General features: G+C 42.4%; 1 protein-coding gene across 5 annotated transcripts in view; it reads right to left on the bottom strand.

Moving 5' to 3' along the window:
* ZNHIT6 (zinc finger HIT-type containing 6) overlaps positions 1–17,130 on the bottom strand; it is a 211,618-nt gene extending 194,488 nt beyond the window's left edge. For 3 of the 5 annotated variants that reach the window (XM_084852040.1, XM_084852039.1, XM_084852041.1), the window contains exons 1-5: positions 17,025–17,130; positions 12,380–12,445; positions 12,183–12,289; positions 11,368–11,453; positions 7,503–7,606 (exon numbers count right to left, since the gene is read on the bottom strand). In XM_084852040.1, the coding sequence (XP_084708166.1) occupies positions 7,503–7,606; positions 11,368–11,453; positions 12,183–12,289; positions 12,380–12,445; positions 17,025–17,104 (443 nt within the window). In that variant the 5' untranslated portion in view covers positions 17,105–17,130. Of the gene's footprint in view, positions 1–7,502; positions 7,607–11,367; positions 11,454–12,182; positions 12,290–12,379; positions 12,446–13,081; positions 13,213–13,256; positions 13,404–17,024 lie in introns of those variants that run through there. The other 2 variants (XM_084852042.1, XM_084852043.1) reach the window with 2 other exon arrangements.
* Positions 17,131–20,200: the final 3,070 nt, after the last annotated feature.

Below are 20,200 nucleotides of genomic sequence, written 5' to 3'. Positions count from 1 at the left end.
GAAGAACTTCCTTGGTGCCTACCAAGGTGTCCTACTTCTCCCACTATTTAAAAAAAAATTAACACATGTTCTTTCTTGCAGCTGGGATCACTTCCAAGCTAAATGAGGGCCTCCAGCTGCTGCCAGCTTCATTTCCACTGAACACCTCTGGGCTCCATGAAGGGGCTCAGAGATATTCTTAGGAGATGAAGATGGTAGGCAGATGCCGGCCAAGGCTTTCCTCTACAGTGTGCCCAACCACTAAGAAAAAGGAGGGGGTGGTGGAGAAAAAGGTTCTGAAAACTGTGGGTTCAAAGGAGTTGTTTGTGCATTGTGGCTCACTCTACCTCTGCCTTGTGCACAGTTGCTTGGGCACGTTACTTGTCCTTTGAGACTACTCATGCCTCCCATGACAGCCATTTTGTGGTAGTGCCCATGACAGTTGCTCAAACTGCCAAATGTGCCCACAGGCCCCAAAAGGTTGCATGCTCCTACTGTAAAAGAATAATTTTCAGAAGAAAAGAAAAAGTAGGATGTGTTTTTGGGAGTGGGGGGATATCTGTATGGTCAGCATTAACACTGGGTTAAATGCCAACAGGAAGAGATAGAAGAAAATGTGCAGATGGGAATAGGATAAAAATATATTAAAAAGTAAAGAGGATGCAGAGGTAGAGGGATGTTAGAAAGAAATCTCTAGGGGTCCTAAGAGCAAAACTATGGATGAGAGAAGGAAATGTGGGATAGACAGCTGAAAAGAAACCGAGGTAGACATGGAGAAGGAGTAGTCAGATGGCAAGGAAGATGGAGAATTAGAGCAAGAGGGAAGCAAGCACAACAGAGTGAAAAGGAAAGACAAAACTGAGAACAAGGAGATGAACCAACTACATTAAGCAGCTGGGAGCTTAAACCATCCTGTACCAAGTGTTACACCGACAAGACAGTGGAGTCTGGTGGCACTCTTACCTCAACCAAACACTCAAAATGGGGATATTCAGTGCCCTTCTCTCAGGCAAAACAAGAATATGTAGGATAACATAAAGTGTAGTGAACATACAGCTGCCAAGAAGGAACAAATGTATTTTCTTCTAATGTCCATATAACTTCCTTGTTTGAAACCTCTAGCTATAACAAAGGCGGGCAATTTGTGGCCCTTCAGATGTTTTGGCCTATAACTCCCAACATCCCTCACCACTGACTATGCTGGCTAAGGCTGATGGGAGTTCTAGGCCAAAACATATGGAGGGTCACCAGTTGCCCATCCCAGTCTAAAGGCTTGCTGTGGATTTACAGCTGCAGTTCATTAAGCAAGAAAGCAGCTCACTGGGTGTTATGGTGGTACTTGTAAAAAATAATGTGATAATACACATATCTTCTTGGGCAAGTGATAAATGTAAGCCAAGAACTGCAAAGAGGTTCTGCAGATTGTGTTTCTTCTCTCCAAATCCAATGTGTGCACCCTTGTACAGATACTATACTCCCATGTGTCTGTAAGAAAGAGGGCGAGTCCTAAGCATGCCGAGGTCTCTCTCAAAACATGCGAGATCTCTTTGCGAATATAGCCCTTGGGTAAAGTGGTAAAACTTTACTGCAAAGTGCTAAATGCTGTAATACTAGTCATGCAGGACCAGGACAGGGAGTACTTCCTCAGCGGAGCTTCAAGGAAAGCAGCTTGTAGTAGGGGGCATTTTTCCAAATAATGAAGTATGGCCACATCGGAATGTGTATCACACACACAACAGAAACAATGCTTTAGAACAATTGCTCTCAAAAGGTGATATGGGCCTCTCTGGGATTTGTTTGGTCCTGACCATTTGTTTGAGGAAGTATGATTCCTTTCCATTCTGTGGATTAACAAAAATATAGGAATATCAATCCACTCATTCACTGGCCCTTCCAATCCACAAAAATATGTGTGCATGTCCCACTTATGATGGGAAGAGGATATACAACCAGCGAAACACCACATCTCACCGTTCAAAATGCACACACTGTACCCCAGCTTTTGTCTTTTACACAAGACATGCAAAACTGTGCTGGGAGCAGTTTAGACCACTTCTAGTAACAGACCATCCCTCCCAATTTGTGAACTATGGTACTCATCTAATTCTATGGTATGTTTTTACCATCATACTGCAATATGCATCAGTTGTTCCTTCCTTGTTAGTTCAGAATTAGATTTCTAATGTCTACTTAGCTGTGTGACCATTTATTTGATATCTCCATGGTAGAGCACATGCTTTGCATACAGAAGGTCCCTGGTTCAATCCCTGGCATCTCCAGGTAGTGCTGGGAAAGAATCCTGCCTGAAATCCTGGGGAGCTGCTGCCAGTGAGTGTTGATAATACTGGGCTAGATGGACCAAGGGTCTGACTTAAGTATAAACTAGCTTCCTATGTTCTTATTTACATTTGCATCCATTTTCCTCAAAAGCACTGAAAAAGCCGACACCCAGTGAACACATCTCACCAATTTACAGACACACTTCATTACTGCTTATTTTCAAGGGGCGACATTTTTCACAGGGACAGTTTGACAGATTTATAAACCTGACATTAAATCAGAGGTGGGCAACTTGCAGTCCTCCAGATGTTTGTGGTTTCCAACTCCCGTCAACCCCAGCCAGCATGGGGGATGGCAGGAGCTGAAGTCCAGCAACTTCTGGAGAGCTGCTCATCCTTGCATTAAACAATCAGCTAACAAGCACTCACTTAACAGAATAATTGGCAGCTGAACGTGACTTTCCTGTGGCTATTCCACTTGTTTCATGTCCTATGCCCCATTCTCCCCTTCCCCTTGAGGAAACCCAGCATCAGTTAATACAAAGGGGAACTAAACAACTGTTTACTTGAGCCCAGGAAATTTAATCAGCTCAATAGAATTCACATGATCATCATGGAACAGGCCTAGCTGCAGTTCTTTGCTTTTCTTTAAAAAAAAAAAAAAAGGTAAGAATAATCAGAAGGGAAGTTATGAGAAAGAAAAATAGATGAAAGGTTTGGAAACATTAACCACAAGTTATGTATGCCAAGTGTTGCATTCACATGGACGTCAAGTAGGAAAAAGTTAAGCCAAAGTAATTATGAATGGGGTTATTCTTCTTTTAACTAGTGATTACTTGTTTGTGTTCATGTAATCATGAATCATAAGTCCACTGGACATGGGCCACCACATGCTAAGCATCTGCTATTTAGCCAGTCTAATCATGACTCCCTGAGGGGGTCTATCTATGATGTTGCAAAAAATACTGCTGAGGTATGTTAAGAGCAACAGTAAAGCCACAGGAATGGGATGTTTTAGCTACCACTCAAACATAATTACATATACGTATGTTCCTTAATTCTGTTCAGAACTGGACATTTTTTTTAAAAGAGGCAAGACAAAATATGTGGTAGCATTTTCAAATGGCACAACAGTGTATTCAGAAACCTCTAATGCTGCTTTAAATATGCAACTTATTTAAGAAATATCCGAACTTTCTACACAGAGCATCCAACCCAGCTTGTTCTGCATCAATAAAAGGAGGAGCTAGAGAAGTAGGGAAAGGGTGAAGTAGTATTCATCCTTGAACCCCAATGAACTGATTTACAGCTCCGCTTAATTCACTTTTCAGTAAACTATGTCCCCATAGTATTTTATATTTCTCCTAGGCTTCTGTAAACAACACAGATCCAGCCTAATTAAGTGATTACAGTCTCCTGTGAAACCCCTAAAATCTCATTAAAGTGAATGAATGCTGAGGCTTTTATGACACACCAATCACTGAAGTGCCAATATGACATAGCTGAAGTTCTAACATAAGGCACTGGGGGGGTGGGGGGGGCAACTTTACTGAAGCTTACCTAAGCGTCAGTAACTACCCAACAGAGATTTGATATAGAAGCAAGAAAGTTGTGTTAACTTTACTGCAAGTTCAACCATTTCTTAATCATTATAAGTTGTAAAACAAGACAATTCACCAAGAACTAATTGAAGCACATTTTCATTGTACACATACGGCCTTCTACTAGAGGCCTCAGAACAGCAGGAGAATAAACTCACCATATGTACTGTAATGCTCAAACATGCTACAGCAGAATTAGGAGCTGCAGGAAAAGAAATTGTGCTTTCAAGGTGACTAAACATACAACCATTTTTAAATTCTCAAGATCCTTCAGCCAATCTAGCTACTAAACACTGATTAAGAACAACTTCTCAGTTATTCTTTTAACTCATTTCTGTGAGCAGGATGCAAAAGCTACATTACTGTATGCACCAGACTGCAAATATTGTAGCATTGTTGCAGACTGGACAGAGTACATAATTCTAAGAGTCTGTCTAAAACATATTCTTACCATGCACCTACATCATCATGAATTTAATACATGTTGGGCCCTGGGCTTTAATACATGTTCTGCAACATGTACTCAACAATCACAGTGGCTAGACACCATGGCTTGATAATTGCTGAATGTATTTTTAAACTACACTTCCATTATGCATATGTAGTTGCTTCCTTGATTGCTTCATACTGTATTATTTCATTTGCACCAAGTGAGACTGTTAGTGGAGAGTGTGTTTTCTCTTCAGTGGTGAAGACAGCATTTTGTCTGCATTCTGTTGACTGGAGAAGAAAGCCTAATTAACAGAGATCATCATCATATTGGTTGTCTAGCTTGAGGCAAGCCCACCTGTTTTTGCAAGAAGAGGTGAGAACCATAATGATCTGAAGTGTATGCAAGCAGGCTTAACATGCCTGCTGTTTGCCCTTGTTCAGTGGTTGTGTCCGACTCTTTGTGACCCCATGGACCATAGCACGCCAGGCCTTCCGGTCCTCCGCTCTCTCCCGGAGTGTGCTCAAGTTCATATTCATTGCATTGGTGATGCTATCACCTGCTGTTTAATTCTGGACAAAAATTTTAGCCCCTGATCTGACCTGCCATTTCTACAAGGAAATACAACCAAGACCTGATATAATCTGAGGTTTAGAAATATTTCAGGTTTTTAGCAAGCAACACCATTTTAGAGGGTCAGCATCAGTTTTTAGGTCCCAACCCTGAGCCTGAAAAAAGGCTTATTCAGCTTTCAAGAAGCCAGGCACCCTGGATTTTTCCTCCCTTGGAAGACTGGATTTCAAACTGTCCCAAACAGAAGCATTCCTTGTAGCATGGTGTAGAAGACAGTACTGGAATTAGAACTGGGGAGACCCAGGTTTAAATACCTACTTAGCCCTGAAGCTCAGTAGTGGCCTTGGGGTAGCCACTATCTCTCAACCTAACCTGCTTTACAGAGAGGTGAGAGAATAAATTGGGACAAGTGAAGTGGGGACGAGAACCATGTACACCACCCTACACTCCTTGCAGGAAGGATGGGATATTAAAAAGAGAACTTCTTTGCATTTACTGTGGTTGCAGGCACATCATTGTAAACTACTGTATTCATTCAGTGAAACTGCTGCAACTATGTAAATGGCTCCAAGAGCTACCTGAGCCCTCTTGCTAGAGACCAATCAATGTCTTTTTTGCAAGAAAATGAATGAATAAATGCTTTGCAATTCTTAATATTGGCCCTATCTTTTACATCCTAAATGTTACAGTTAAGTGGCATTTTGCAAGTTCTTGTGATACTTTATATCCAAATGCAGAATGCACCTTAGTGGTTCAATAAGTATGTGCTCAACACAAAAGCAGCTCCATGGGCTGGCTTGCTAATTACTCCTTCCAAGCACACTAATGCAGGATAATCTGTTCGCTGATATTTTACAAGAGAGACATCTGCTGGATTGTAACTGAAGTGTCACATTTCTTTTCTACCACTATCTGTAAAAAAGAGAAATGTGATAACCTAGTGCTCCTTACACAAACACACACACACGCACACGTCCCGTCCCCCCGGGGTTCTCATCTCCCATTAATATCAATATTTTCTGATTACCATACTGATTGAAAGAGTAACAACCCCCCTCCCATTAGGCATAAACTACACATATAAATCAGTTGAAGAACAATCATGACTGACTAAGAATCGTATCTAAGTGATGGCACTAGTAAGCAGAATCCACTCACCCACATCAGAGAAGCAAACCAAGATTATCAGTCAAAAGGCCACAAAATGCAGCTTGACTTGTTCTCAGAAGAAAATTAAATATTTAATTCCAAGACGGCAAAATAAGGAATATTTGATTCCAGGAATGCTGTCCCCCAGCATGGTTCTGAAAGTTTTTATTTTCACTTGAAAATTAGTGTGCTGTCAAATCCCTATCCCTTGCACAGTACCCAACACTGCCCACATGCTAGTGGGACCCACCGTGAGCACAACGGGAAGCTAGCTGGGTCCTGCAGGCGTGACAGAATAAGCAGAGGTGCAGCAGCAGTAGTACTGGACACTGCCCTATGCTTTAGAAATACACCACTAACCTTTCAAAACATTCTCTTAGGGATATGTACATTCTGGTTCAGAAATACAAAGTTTCCAAAAATGAAGAAACCTAGTTCTTCTCCATTCTCTCCGTCAAAACTTTATTTCACCAAATAATTTTCCAGGCATCGGATAATCTCTCATTATCATAATAAATGCAGATTATTAAGTATTACATTGGACTGAAAGGAAACAGTATCAGCTCAAGCTATAAAAGGTAGTTTGATGGTATGATTTAGTGAAGCTTTTTGGTGAAGACACTACATTAATAAGTCAACTCTATTGTTGTCTACATAACTTAAATATTCACTAAGGGCGCAATCCTATCGAACTTGGAGGCAACCGCCCTACCCAATGCAGGGCAGGAGAAGTGTGGAGGGGATTGTCCCCTCCGCACTTCGGCCACCCTACATTCGTAGCTGGACAGCAGGAAGTCAGAGCAGGGGGCGGAGGGGCAGACACTGGATGATGCATAGGAAGCATCGGAACGGCACTTCCACCCTCCCCGCCCTGGCGTGCCCCCAGGGACATCCCATTTTCACTGCTCTGCACTCCTGAGAGCGGAGCCATTCTGCGCTGCCTACGAGGCAGTGCCGGAGGGGATGGAGGTCAGTTCTCAGGGAACTGACCTTTCCTATGTCCATCTAGCTGCTGACTAGCAGCCATAGGATTGTGCCCTAAAGGACTTTGCATACTGCCCAAGTAGCACCACAGCATATGTTTCATGAAGAACCACTTGCAACACCATGGGCTACAATCAAGCACAGAGTTAAGCATCTTTAAGCCCTTTGATTTCAATGGGCTTAAGCACCAGGTGTACTGGATGGTGGCCCGTAGTTTTAATTCATCACATGACAGTGATATTTAGAATAGCCCTGCATAAATTGGGAACAAGCACACCGAGAGCAGCCCATGAGCTGTGTGTTATGGCTTGCCAGATACTTGACAACCTACCTGTTCTAGCAATCCTATGCAGGCAGCAAAAAAAAAAATTAATCAAGCTTCTGGTGACTGACTGTATTTGGCTGGTTGGCTAGCATCAGCTTGGCGGACCACAAGTTATGCAGAACTGATTCAGAATGAAGAATTTTGCTGAATTATCCCCATACTAATATTAACTAAAAACTTACTTATTGTTAAAAAATGTAGAATTCTCTCGCCTCTTTGTGAATCCAATTGGTAAGGTTTGTAGGCAAATGTTGTACCTTCGTGCTCGGTTTTTCAAAAAGCTGACCTGATGGAAGAAGTAAAAGTGGGAAAGGATTACTTACGGTTTGAAAGTGTGAGCCAATGGCTTCATTTGGATGTAGTGCTAAACCATGGTTTAGCATTTCAAGACCAAGCCATAGTGAGCCTCAGGTTTGCAAGCTCCCACCTCCTCCTCTAGTGAGGTCATAAGGAATTTGAAAGCTTTTGCTTCCATTTTACATGAATCATCGTGCAATCTGAACCCAGACAAACTGTGGCTAATCTCAGCTATGTTTATTGAAACAACCCTACTTCAAACCATAATTTATGAAGCTGGATTTCCCCGCCCCAACACAGCATAGTGAAAACTTACCACAGTTGGGTATTCAGACAGCACGCTAAACCAGGCTTATCCAACCCAGTGCCCTCCAAGTGTTTCAGACTACAACTCTCATCACCCCTGACTGGGTGAGGTTGATGGGAGTTGTAGTTTAAAACATCTAGAGGGCACCAGGTTGGGGAGGCTATGTTAAGCAATGGCTAATCTAAATGACAAGCAAAATCTTCTGATCTGCTCACAGCCCCACTGGAGGGTGTGGGAAGTATACAAGTCTGAGGCTCACTGTGGTTCATTTTTGTAACACTAAGTCATGATTTGGCATTACATCCGAACACAGCCAAGTCAGAACATGGGCTAAAGAACAGAGTGAGATACATTACTCTCTACATGAACTACATGAAGTTCTAAAAACCTTGCCCTAGGTAGGTGTTGGGGTTAACACCCAAGGGTTGATAATGCAAAGTTTATTTTGTTATTTGTTGACCGATGATTAATTTAGTTTAAAAGTCCAGATCATTTTACACATATCAGTAAAATAATCAGCAGTACCAAGTCTCAAACTGCACCAGAGGTTGCTGCTCACATTAATGGTTTCAAAATACCATCAATTTCAATTGGATTTACATCTTAGATATAACTAGAACTGAAGTCTTAGTGGATACTACAGTTTGAGATCCCATTTATTTCTTAATCTAGTTGTTAGATTTAGGTGCTACTAAAAATGTACATTGAGTTGTAAAAGTAACCCTTAGCTTCAAAAGCAGCCACCTCATTGCTATTGACTGAACTTTAGTAAAACAGAAGGCTAAACAAAGCCCCCTTACCTCTCCAGTCTTCCCTTGTGAATCTACATGAGAGATCACCACTCTCCCCACATTCATTTCATTCTTTCCTTGGCTGCCTCTATTCAGTATAACTCAGTTGAATTTTTACCTGCACCCTCAAAACACCAGGCACTGCTCCCAAACAGTTGCTTTTGGGTCCAACCAAAGCAGCCTGACCACTCTCCTTCCTACTTCCACTCAACCTAAAGCAATCTGCAGACTCACAACCTGCTTCTGCAAACTGCAATTTGAGGAAAGGGAAGACAAAACATTCTCTCCAATCTTCCAAACAGTATATGGGCAGTGAACAAAGCTTGTTCCATGTTGCCAAGGTCTGTACACTCTTTCTGCAAGACTCTTGGATATTACTGCCATACACAGCATTTAGGCCTATTTATAGCTACAGTAACAGCACAAATCTACCTCCAATGTATATATTCTATAACAAGTATTACATTATTGATGTAACTGCCAGCAAAATCGGTGGTGATGGAAATTTTTTCGAAAGCACCAAACAAGCAAAGGGAACACACTGAAGTATTTTTTCTGATTCTCTAGCAACTAACGTATCACAGCTAGACTGTCACATGGGGTTCTTTCAAGATGAATTTTAACAGGATGGAAACATGGATACATTCCTTCTAAATGAATAAAGTAAGTCTTCATCAAAATTGTTCCTGACTCCTTTAGATCCAAGAAACTGCAGTTCCCTGATCCAACTCATAAAATTTAAGACAGAAGGTATAACCTAGATTCTTTCCTAATGAATGTTATCTTACTCTCATTCCTAATGAATGATGTTATCTTACTCTCATTCCCTCTAATGCAGGCCAGTGTTGTACTTACTTTTCCCACATTCTCTTTAGCCTGAGCTGAAGGACAACTACTATAAGAAATGTTATGTTTGCTATTCATGAAAGTACAAGACTGAGATAATCTTGATAATGGGACTGACATAGCATTACTCACTAACTGCGTCATCTCTAGAGGCAAACTTAGCTAGAACAACACTTCATTATCATACTGTCATACACTGCAACCTATAAGTGTTCAGCAGAATAAAGAAATAATATCACAAAAGAACATTATAATTACTGATGTTAACTAAAAAGACAGTTCACAAAAGATTCTAAAAATCTAATCAATTTTCAATTTCTGGGCATAATCCAGGTCCTTTTGCAGGACATCTAGCTCTTGACCAGCCTGTGCAGAGGGTTTCACTGGGGCTAGTTTGCAGCTGGGAGGCAACCCTGGCTGGGAAGGGGGAGAGAACAGTTCCCAAATCTCATGTAATATACCAAGCTGGAACAAGGAGGAGCCTGTCTTCTGGAAAAGCTGGAAGCAGGTTGGCTAAAGTGGCACTCTAGCTGGCCCTTGCTTTCCAACCTGTTTAGTAGAGTGAACCCAGTAAGAACTTTTGGACTCTGTACCTTTTGGGCCTTTCCTCTGATGGTCTTATCTTGGGTCCACAATGTGGTGCCTGTGGGTGCCAATATGCCCACAGGCAATTCTCTTGGCGCTCTGCCATCACGAGGGGTTCCTTGCCCCTCTTGATCTTTATTTTATGTAAATCTTTGTTCAATTATTTTTAAATGACTGGGAGGCTGGCATGCTGCAAAGAAAAGTGCTGCCCTCCAACACCATCTTTATTTCCAAGAATGTGGGCCCTAGAGGCACTCTTAGAAAAATGGTGGGTGGAAAACTGCAGCCCAACACTTATTTCTGATGAGTTGGATCAGCCACTCAGACAAAGGTATGCTGAAGTGATAGAGTGTGTCCTGGGTAGCTGGAGGGGATGGGAGGAGCATCGTGGGGGGGGGGGAGGGAGAGATCTGGTTTGTTTGAGCATAATGTATTTCTAATTTTTTGTGGGTGTGCATTTTGCCTGGTGTGTGTGTGTGGTGGTGGGGTGCCTGGTGTGTATGGGGTGTATGTATGCGTTTTGCAGTGTGTGTGTGTGTGTGTGTGTGTGTGTAGGGGTGTGTATATAGTGGTGTGTGTGTGTATAGGGGGTGTGTGTGTTTTGCCTGGTGTGTGGTGTGTATTTCTCTCAGCATCACCAGTTTGCCCTCTGTGAAATGGGTATTTTGTTGTGCTTTGCGAGGACAAATATGCGACTTGGCATTTGAGGCTCAGACCCCACTTCTGCCTTGTACTTAGGTTCTCGGCCAGGTTACTTTTCTTATAGTCTCACCAGTTTGCCTTCTGGGAAACGAGTGCTGTGTGACTGGCCATGCCCACCATGGCAGCCATTTTATGAATGGGCAAACCACCCCCATGGCAATCATGTTGTAATAGCGCCGATGACGCTCTCTCAAAATTCCGAATGTGCCCCACAACCAAACATGTTTAGGGACCTCTGTTGTATAATGTGTCCCTTAATGTATTTTTGCCAGGAACCTTTTTTAAATCATTAAACTTTAGATGGAATTATCACTTTTAAAAATATAGTTCAGTATATTTCTCAGCTTGAAAGTAAATAAGCATCTACTGTGATTAAACCTATCAATCTCTTCTTACCCACCCCTTCTGTTTTTTTGTCGTTTAAGTTTCCAGTGCAATCTCTCTCTAGCTGAAAAAATGTAATAGACACAACTAACATTTATTTTCTTTAATACAATCAAAGAGGCTATGCATGCTTACAAATTTATTGCTTTTTGGTCTATGTGAAGTATCATCTCGAGCAGCACCATCAGCCATTCTTCCCACATCTTCCAGAAACCGATAATCTGAAATCAACAAGAAAAGGGCAACAATGGCTCAAGAGAAGTTTCAATGAAATTGGCTGCCTCATCCTTAACACATGAATTGCATGCAGGTGATGTATTTCAATATCATAACAACATCAAGGTTTGTCTTGTAAAGTTGCCTTGGTTATTTGCTATTTTTAACATTTCAGGTTGCTTTTTTATTGACTGGTGTTGATGTGAACCAGCTTGGCACCTCTAAAGCAGATGGGCGGGATATGAATGTGTGTGTTTTTTTAATAAAAATAAATATTTTACATGTCAATGCTAATATCACCCGAGCTACTTACTACTATGGATCAGGCATGTATTTTACCACATATCTCTACAGTGGCTAGAATTTTTTAGCTGGAGGACCAATTCTGCTTCCTCCGATTCGGCCACCATACCCTTGTATTTCTTGTGCTGTTTGACAACTTTGTGTAACTATGCATCTGCTGATGGTGGTTATTTTTTAGGCTGAAACTTTTTGGCGATGCACAAACATAAACATAGTTACTGGAGAGTAAGCTCCACTGCATTCAAAGGGAATTACTTCTGAGTAAACATACTTAGGATTGTACTCTTAGTGTAGTAGTGAGCATTTTACAATGCAGGTAAAAAGGAACTTGGGTAACTGTGAGTCATTGCCTTCCCTCACCCCCCATAATCACCTATTCAAAAGCACCCTGAATCTTTAAAATGGGTTGAGACTTTTAGAGCTGCTCTTACCACTCAGAAGATTTAAGTCATTGAACTCATTAATGGAAACAAACGCTGTCTTTTCTCTGACTCCATTGCAACTGAAGGCAGTTTTATGTTTCTTCACGCAAGCTAAACTGAAAACAGAGAAAGCAAGGATATATTGTCACACTGTTTTCAGCAAACAAAAAGAAAAAAGCACTAGATGCCTATTAGTTTATATCTACCTGCATGAGTATTTCATACAACGAGGACACCGATATTTTGCTTCTTCTGCGTCACAGATTTCACATCTTAAAGAAGAAAATTTTAAAAATATATTTACATTTGAGCAACATTGGTACATTCCTAAGTAAAAGAAGATTTTGAGAAAAAGTCACTTCAAGGTGGAACACAGTAAAAGCAGTTATCCAGAACTTTTCTTGTTGTGTGTAAATAGTATTTAAGAACTAAACTCCCATTAGTGGTCCTGAATATCTCCAAATAACTTTCTCCTTCTAATTAGTAAGTGGTATCGATGTGTTTCCAGAAAAAAGGCACTGAGTTATAGACACAGATAATCTGAATGGCTCAGAGCTTTCATCCAGAAACAACATTAGCAGGGTCAATTCCCTGCTAATGAGTTACCACTATTCTGAAAGTGCTTACATATTTCTTTACCACCAGGATTACACTGGCTTTTCACTTGTCCTGTTCTATTCATGGTTGTGTGATCTTCCTGCCTTCTAATGGATGATGCCCTAACATCTTAATAGCAGAGTTGGCAATTTTATAGAATAGTTTCTATTTTAGTGCAACATGCCTTTCTAGAATGTGTTTGTGCTCCAAAATGAATTTTTCAGTGACAGAATATGCCTGATCACAAGATGCACCTCTCCTCCCTGATACAGTTCTTTATATACTAATCAGAGCATGACCTGATTAGTTACCTCCAGGGGCTGCGGTGGCTTAGTGGTTAAGACACTGAACTGCAGACCGGAAGGTCGGCAGGACAGCAGTTCGAGACCCGAGTGCCGCGTGATGGAGTGAGCTCCCATCTTTGGTCCCAGCTCCTGCCAACCTAGCAGTTCGAAAGCAAGAAATTGCAAGTAGATAAATAGGTACCGCTTCAGTGGGAAAGGTAACAGCGTTCCATGCACCTCGGTGTTCAGTCATACCGGCCAGATGACCACGGAAGCGTCTTCGGACAGCACTGGCTCTTCGGCTTAGAAATGGAGATGAGCACCACCCTCTAGAGTCGGACACGACTGGCTGGGGACACCTTTACCTTTTACCTCCATTTTAAGTTTAATTGCAGTGCATTTTTTCTCTCAGAAGCACCAAATTTAGTGTGTTTTTTAGTTTTGTTTTTGTTTCAGCATGTTTAGAAGTGTGGTTTGAGGTCAAGTCCAATTGACCCAACCTGTAGTTCAACATAGTAAATTCTGGGAATCCATTTACAGACAAGGGGAATAGATGATAACTCTGGAAATTTTACTTAGGGTTGTAACTATTATCCAGTCAGGGCTCCTATGCCTTAAACAGCTGCAGTACAGGATGATATACAAGTTAAGTTAATCACCTACAGAGTCAAACTTAGCGACTGCTGTTCCGTTTATGATATATTGCTATAGTGGTCCTCAGTGCTGAACAACTGAAGGAAAACACACTGAGAGTAATTAGGATCACTGGCACTTGTTTTCTATTCACAATATCTACAGAATAAGAACATGGAATAAAACTATAGCTCTTTACACAAATATGTATATTGGGGAGAGGGAAGAGAAGACCTGCCATTTTATCACATATTTCAAGCCTTGTTTATACAGCCAAGATTCAGAAGTTGCTATCCCAAAGGTTATTGCCTAGTTACAGTTTCTGTGAAATTCTAGAGTGTTTTAGCCACATGTCTTTGCTAACTACTTTGTTGGGTTATTCACAAATTACATTGAGTTGGATCCTGATTGAGTTATACTTAGGGTGGACCCACGGAATTCAATGGGACTTAAGGTAGTCGTGACTACTCTCATTATGACTAAATCTAGAATGATCCAACCTATTGCCACTTAAAAGATCCCTTTCCATATTTGTACTGCATTAGTGGCAACCCTGATAATATAACAGGTCATGTTTTTCTTGCTGCAAAAGGTATCTTCTGACAAATTTTCAAAACTACTGGGGATGTCATGGGTGGCTGTGGGCCCTGCTTAATTAAGAGAATGAAATTAACCATGCAATATTTGTGGTTTTGGTGTCAATTTATATTGTTTGGGGGCTGCCAAGGTCACTGGTGAACGAAAAAACAACCACCGTTGAAATGGTGGTATCCTAAATGGTTTAAGATTGGTATGTTGGCTCCAGTGCATTTCAAATTGTCAAAGATTATACATTCTATTTCTGTTCAAAATAAACACAAATTAATATAATCTGTAATATTATAGTGGAGTGGCCCACACTCACCCACAAACCCCCAGTGACTTTGAAAGTATGAAAGATACTTTTCATAACAAGAAAAAAATGAACTACTATATTAAACTCACAGGGTGGACCTGTCTATCTGGGCATCTGTAAACATTGGGCCCAATTCCCATCACAGCCTAATGACAGAGAGCAGGTGGCTGTGACTGCTACTTGCAGCAGCACGTCTGTTTGCTCTCTTCCCCTCTGGATGGTGGCAAGGATTGAGTTCATTAGGCAAGTAAGGAGCAATAGCTCTGCAAGGAGCAGTAGCTGCCGGTTGCCCTCCAGTTTTGGGTGGCAAAGAGGTGGAGGTGGTGCTGCCACCAGCGGTGTGGGACACAGGAGGATGCTCAAACCTCCTACTGGCCTTCAGTGGTGGCTGCTGCTGCTCCTCTCCAAAGCAGCAGGCGGCTAAGGGTAGGTGCTGGGTGACCCTCCCAAGACACTGAGACCTCGGCTGCTGCCCCACAGTGCTAACTCTGTTTGATATAACAGAAGATTTTACAGGCTTCTTATCAATTCTTAAAGTCTGTACAAAAGGATGATTAAAGCACATTAGGAGGCAAGCATTATATGGGTGAGTTCTCTACTCCACATATTTGTTCCTCCTCAATGCCTTTTAACAAACCTGTTCAACTTAGAGCTAGAGTGGCACTATGGCAAAGGAGTGGGTTTTTTATGGATTATGTAGATTCTAATCCATGTTAGCCTTTGGGAGTACCAATCCAAAGTGCATTAGTCTGGATTAACACAGAGCACTGTGGCATTGCGCACATGCTTCTTTGTCCCTAGTGTGCCTCTGTGGTTTTAACATTCTCCATAGGCCTAACAGTTCATTACAAATTTAACTCTTCAAGCTCTACAACAGAAGACTGGCAGATGAACACCATGAAATCACTCAGAGGCATCTATTTTTCATCCACTGCTTTAAAAACAAGATTTCTTGCACAGTCAGTTTAGGAAATGGTTCAAGTGAAACTTAAAAGTCTCCATACTAGATTTGAACATTGGCACAAGTATTATTTTAAAGATCTTGTGAAGTCTGTTATGAGGTTATTGCAACCAACACAGCTAGCTACCTGGCTTTTATGTTATATATAATGTGTGCCACACATTATATGCTTTGAAGAACTACTATGTGGTAAAACAAACATTCCATATTAAGAAAGGCATGGGCCACTGTATCTTTTAGCATTATGATCAAGTTACCCTGTAGCTGCTAAGGCTATGGGATGGAAAAATTTTGCCCCAGAATATCTCCTACAGAAGGGCCTCTGGGAGGTTGCACTTCCCTCTATGCAAAAATAAATAAAAATCAACTGGTATTTCTTCTTTTTTAATTTTAAGTCTTTTGTGTCACAGCCACTTAAGGCCTTTGGGATGGAACAGAATATAAATACGGCATACATCAACACTTGAAAGGCCATATAGCATACTAGTTAGAGCAGGGGTGGAGAATGTGTGGCCCTCGCCAGCACGGCCAATGCTGAGAGATGATAGGGCTTGCAGTCCAACATCTGGCGGGCCACATATTCCTCATCCCCGAGGTAGAGAGCAGCTAGGTTCAAATCACCAATGAATTCATAGTGTATACAGAAAGCTTACCGTATCTCAACCTAACCTACCACAGAAGGCTATTGTGGGTATAAATACGTAATTTTTAAAGAAGGACAATCTATGTAGACAACCTATGGAATGAACTCCCAGAGATCACCTACATGGAGCTCTTTCCGGCACCAGGTGAAGACATTTCTATTTTCCCAGGCATTTTAGTCTTTAGTCCTATTTTAAATCTGTTACTGTATTTTAAATCTCTGCCGTGCTGCTAGGTTTGTTTTTTCCCCCCTTTCATACTGCAGTTTTAACCTATTACATGTAATATTGTATTCTGTGACGTATTTCGTGGTTTTAATTGTTGTGAACCGTCTAGAGAGCTTCGGCTAGGGAGCGGAATAGAAACGTAAGAAACAAACTCCTCGGATAAGTAAGGGAGCAGGCGCGTCCTAGGCATGGTTAGGCAGAAAACACGTCCTACAACTCCCAGCATTCCCCAGCCAGCCACACTGACTGAGGAATACTGGGAACTGTAAGGCCGCTTCCCTGTCCGAACATGCACAGGATAGCGCCCTAAACAGATAGTGCCGAATAGCCCAAGCTACCCGCAACAGGGAGCAGGCGCTGCGCGGCGGCCCTGCCAATCCGCGGGTGAACGTCTTCGCTCGCGTTCCCCCCAAGAGCACGCGTGGAGCCCCTACCACGAGGTAGTCGTTAGCCAATCCTGTCTCCAGCCCCCGCCGCGCGCGCCCCCCCCCGCCCGGCCTCCTCACAGCTTGAGCCTGAGGAATCCTGGTCTCCCTCCGCCCAACGGGGAGCGGGAAGGAGGCTCGTTTCCTTGAGGCAAAGAGAAGCAGGGGAAGGGAGAGAAGCCCCTACCTCCGCAGCGACATCTTCCGCTTAAGGCCCTCGGGGGCCCGCTCGCCGCTCTCGCCTGCCGCGCTCGGAGCCGCTTCCATCGCGCTCCGCGCCAGCCAGCCGGCCCGCAGCCTCTCGCTGATGGAAGCCTAGACGGGCGCTTTGCCTTGGCGGACCGCAAGACGCGTGGAAACCAGAGGCCGCCCCCTGGCGGGAGGTCGGGGGAAAGGCACCCAGCCGCCAACGTGAGGGTGGAGGGGAGAGAGAGAGATGGGCCGGCCGCTCTCTTGCGTCAGCGCAGCTCCCTTTAGTTTTGGAGGAGAGCGCGCGCGCGCATAGGATTGCAGTCGGAGGAACGAGCAGCCTCTCGGCAGCACCGCGCTGATCTTGTAAACGTTTAACTCGGGGTGGGTGGCTTGTGGCCCTCCTAATGTTTTGGCCGATGGCTCCCCAAAACCCTAGTTAGCATAGCCAGTGGTGAAGGATGACGGGAGTTGTAGGCCAAACCATCTCCAGAGCCACAGCTTTCCCACCTGGTTTAAGTTTCCCATATAATTGTCACGGTTTGCACCTGTGGTGGGGCGGGGTTTGTTTGTTGCATCTCATGGTTATTTGGCCCCGCTGTTTACAATTGGCCCCTCAGTTCACATGCATATATGGAGTGCATAACATGTAATACGTCTTAACTGGGGATAACACTTTGTGACTCTGGTGATGAGAACTCTCTAGCTCATGAAATCTCACAAAAGGCAGACATTTAAGATACCACAAGGGTTGTTTCTGCTGCAGTGATCCAGCACAGACCAACAACACTCCCTCTGGAAGTTCTCATATTCCCCGAGTGCACACTGGCTTTCCACTATGATCATGTTCACGGAGAGGCCATTCTGACCATGCATCCACTTTTCTCCCTGTTGCAACCAAGTTTCTTTCATTGAAGCCAATGGTTTTCATGACAACCCAAGAACCACCAAAAGTTGTCTTAACTAAACAGTAGGACTCATAGCCTGTGTGGATCAGAAAGTAATTGGACTTTAGACTCAAGTTTCAACCATACTCTTTCTATAACTTGCACCAGCTTGGCCAGTTTTTAAAAAAATACATGGGTACTTGGACTGTTGCTTTTTTAATGTAAATCTTAACATGGCTGTATCTGAGAAATGAGCTGCTCTTTAATACAGTGGTCTCCAAAGTGAGGTGCATAAGACGATCCATGGGGTGCGTGAGCCGCCTGATAATTGAGCAGCCTCCTTCTGCCCCAAGGAGCTGCCATTGTGTGCAGCGATGGCCACGGTGGAGGCAGCGGGATGAGACGGGAGCTCTGAAGCTCCATAGAATTTCTCTCTTGGCTCCAGTCCTATCCTGCCTCTGCCATGGCCACTGAGAGCAACTGCGCCAGTCTTGGCTAGGCACGGCACAGGAAGACATAGTTGTTTGCTCGGCCATGGCACTGGAGCAGCTGCCATCCTGCCAAAGGAGATTGTTCCAAATTTGCTGACCTTTTCTGTGATGACAAGTGACTGTCAGGAGTATATTACCTAGCAGATATTTTTGAAAAAATAAATGCACTTAATCTGTCCCTTCAAGATAAAGGTGACGTTTTAATAATGAGTGAGAAAGTAACTGCTTTTTGAAAGAAACTTGTGCTATGGAGAGAGCATTTTAAAAATGGATGTTTGGAAATGTTTCCATCGGTATGTGATTTTGTTGCCGAAACGATATAAGTGTGTCACCTATAAAAACACTCAGATCTGCACACTTAAAAAACTTGGAAAAGGAATTTTCTAACCTCTTTAAAAATCTTCCAAACAAAGAGTTTCAGTGGGTTTTGAATTTAGTTGTTAGAAATATAAAAATGCAACACCTTCCAATTCGTTTGCAAGAATAACTGATTGACATCAGAGAAGATAGAAGTTGAACTAGCTGAATTTCAACAAAAACCTTTGGATCATTGGTGGATAGGAGGACTGAAAAATGAGTATCATGATATAGTAAGCGCAGCCAATGATGCACTTCTTCCATGTGGATCTATGTATCTTTGTGAGGTGCCTTTTTCAGCTATGACAGCCATTAAAACCAAGTATCAAAATAAACTGAACTTAGAACCAGACCTTCAAGTTGCTGTATCACAAAGTATTAAACCAAGATTTTCAAAAACAATGAAGCATATTCAATCACATTGCTCTCACTAAAAAATATTAATGTTTTTAATGAGAGCAATGAGGTTTTTTATACCATTAATAAATACAATAAATTATTTTAAAAATATTTCATCTTGTGTCTCATGCTTTTTTTATTTTGTGCGTGTGTTTTATAATGTACATAATATGTGCAGTAGTACATGTATATCATTTATAAATAAATATACATATATTGGGGGGGTGTTCAAAATAGTTTTACTGCTAGGGGTGCATGATCAAAAACGTTTGGAGACCACAGCTCTAATAGATACTTTGCTGGTTATGTGGACTTACTTGGAGGCTGTTATGTATTGGGGGGAGGGGGGATGTTACTGTGGGTTAGTTATTGTTTTGAACCTTGGCAGCTCCTGTAGAGTTGGGAGTAGCAGCAGTGGGTGGGACTTTTGCTAAGTTCTGCAGTTCTGTGTGTGTTAAAGGACGGTTGTGTTTGAGGCCTGCTGAGTCTTACAGTCATTCTCTCTACCTATACAACAATTTGTGGCGATGCAGGTGGGATCCTGAGAGCTATACAGGCAGCAAGGACTGTGAATCCAACAAATACAGTTAACTGGTAAGCAGTCAACTAGGCCCACTTAAGAACTTGAGAAACTCCTGTATGTGTGTTTTTAAAGTGAATCAAAAGCAAAATGGCTGCTTTTGGACATATCAAAGAGTTTGATGTTAGTCAACCTGCTTCCTGGGATTCTTCTGCAGAACGGCTTTCTTTCTATCTTGAAGCAAATAAGATAGCCAATGCTGAACAAAAGCGAACTGTGCTCTTAACTGTTTGTGGGCCACAGACATTTGCCCTAATAAGATCCCTCATTGCTCCTACCTCTCTGCAAACTAAGACTTTTGATGAACTTTTAGGATTATTGAAGATAAATTTCTCACCAAATCCTTCAGTTATTGTGCAGAGCTTTAAATTTCACAAACGAATGCAGCAGCCTGGAGAGGGTGTTGCCACTTATATTGCAGAACTGCATCATCTTTCTCAACACCGCAACTTTGGGGATT

The sequence above is a fragment of the Heloderma suspectum genome, chromosome 4, assembly GCF_057233095.1.
Source record: "Heloderma suspectum isolate Gila_16-S chromosome 4, 16-S_ref, whole genome shotgun sequence".
Lineage (NCBI taxonomy): Eukaryota > Metazoa > Chordata > Lepidosauria > Squamata > Helodermatidae > Heloderma > Heloderma suspectum.
The sequence above is the reverse complement of the archived record's forward strand: the minus strand, read 5'-3'. Positions and strand labels throughout refer to the sequence as shown.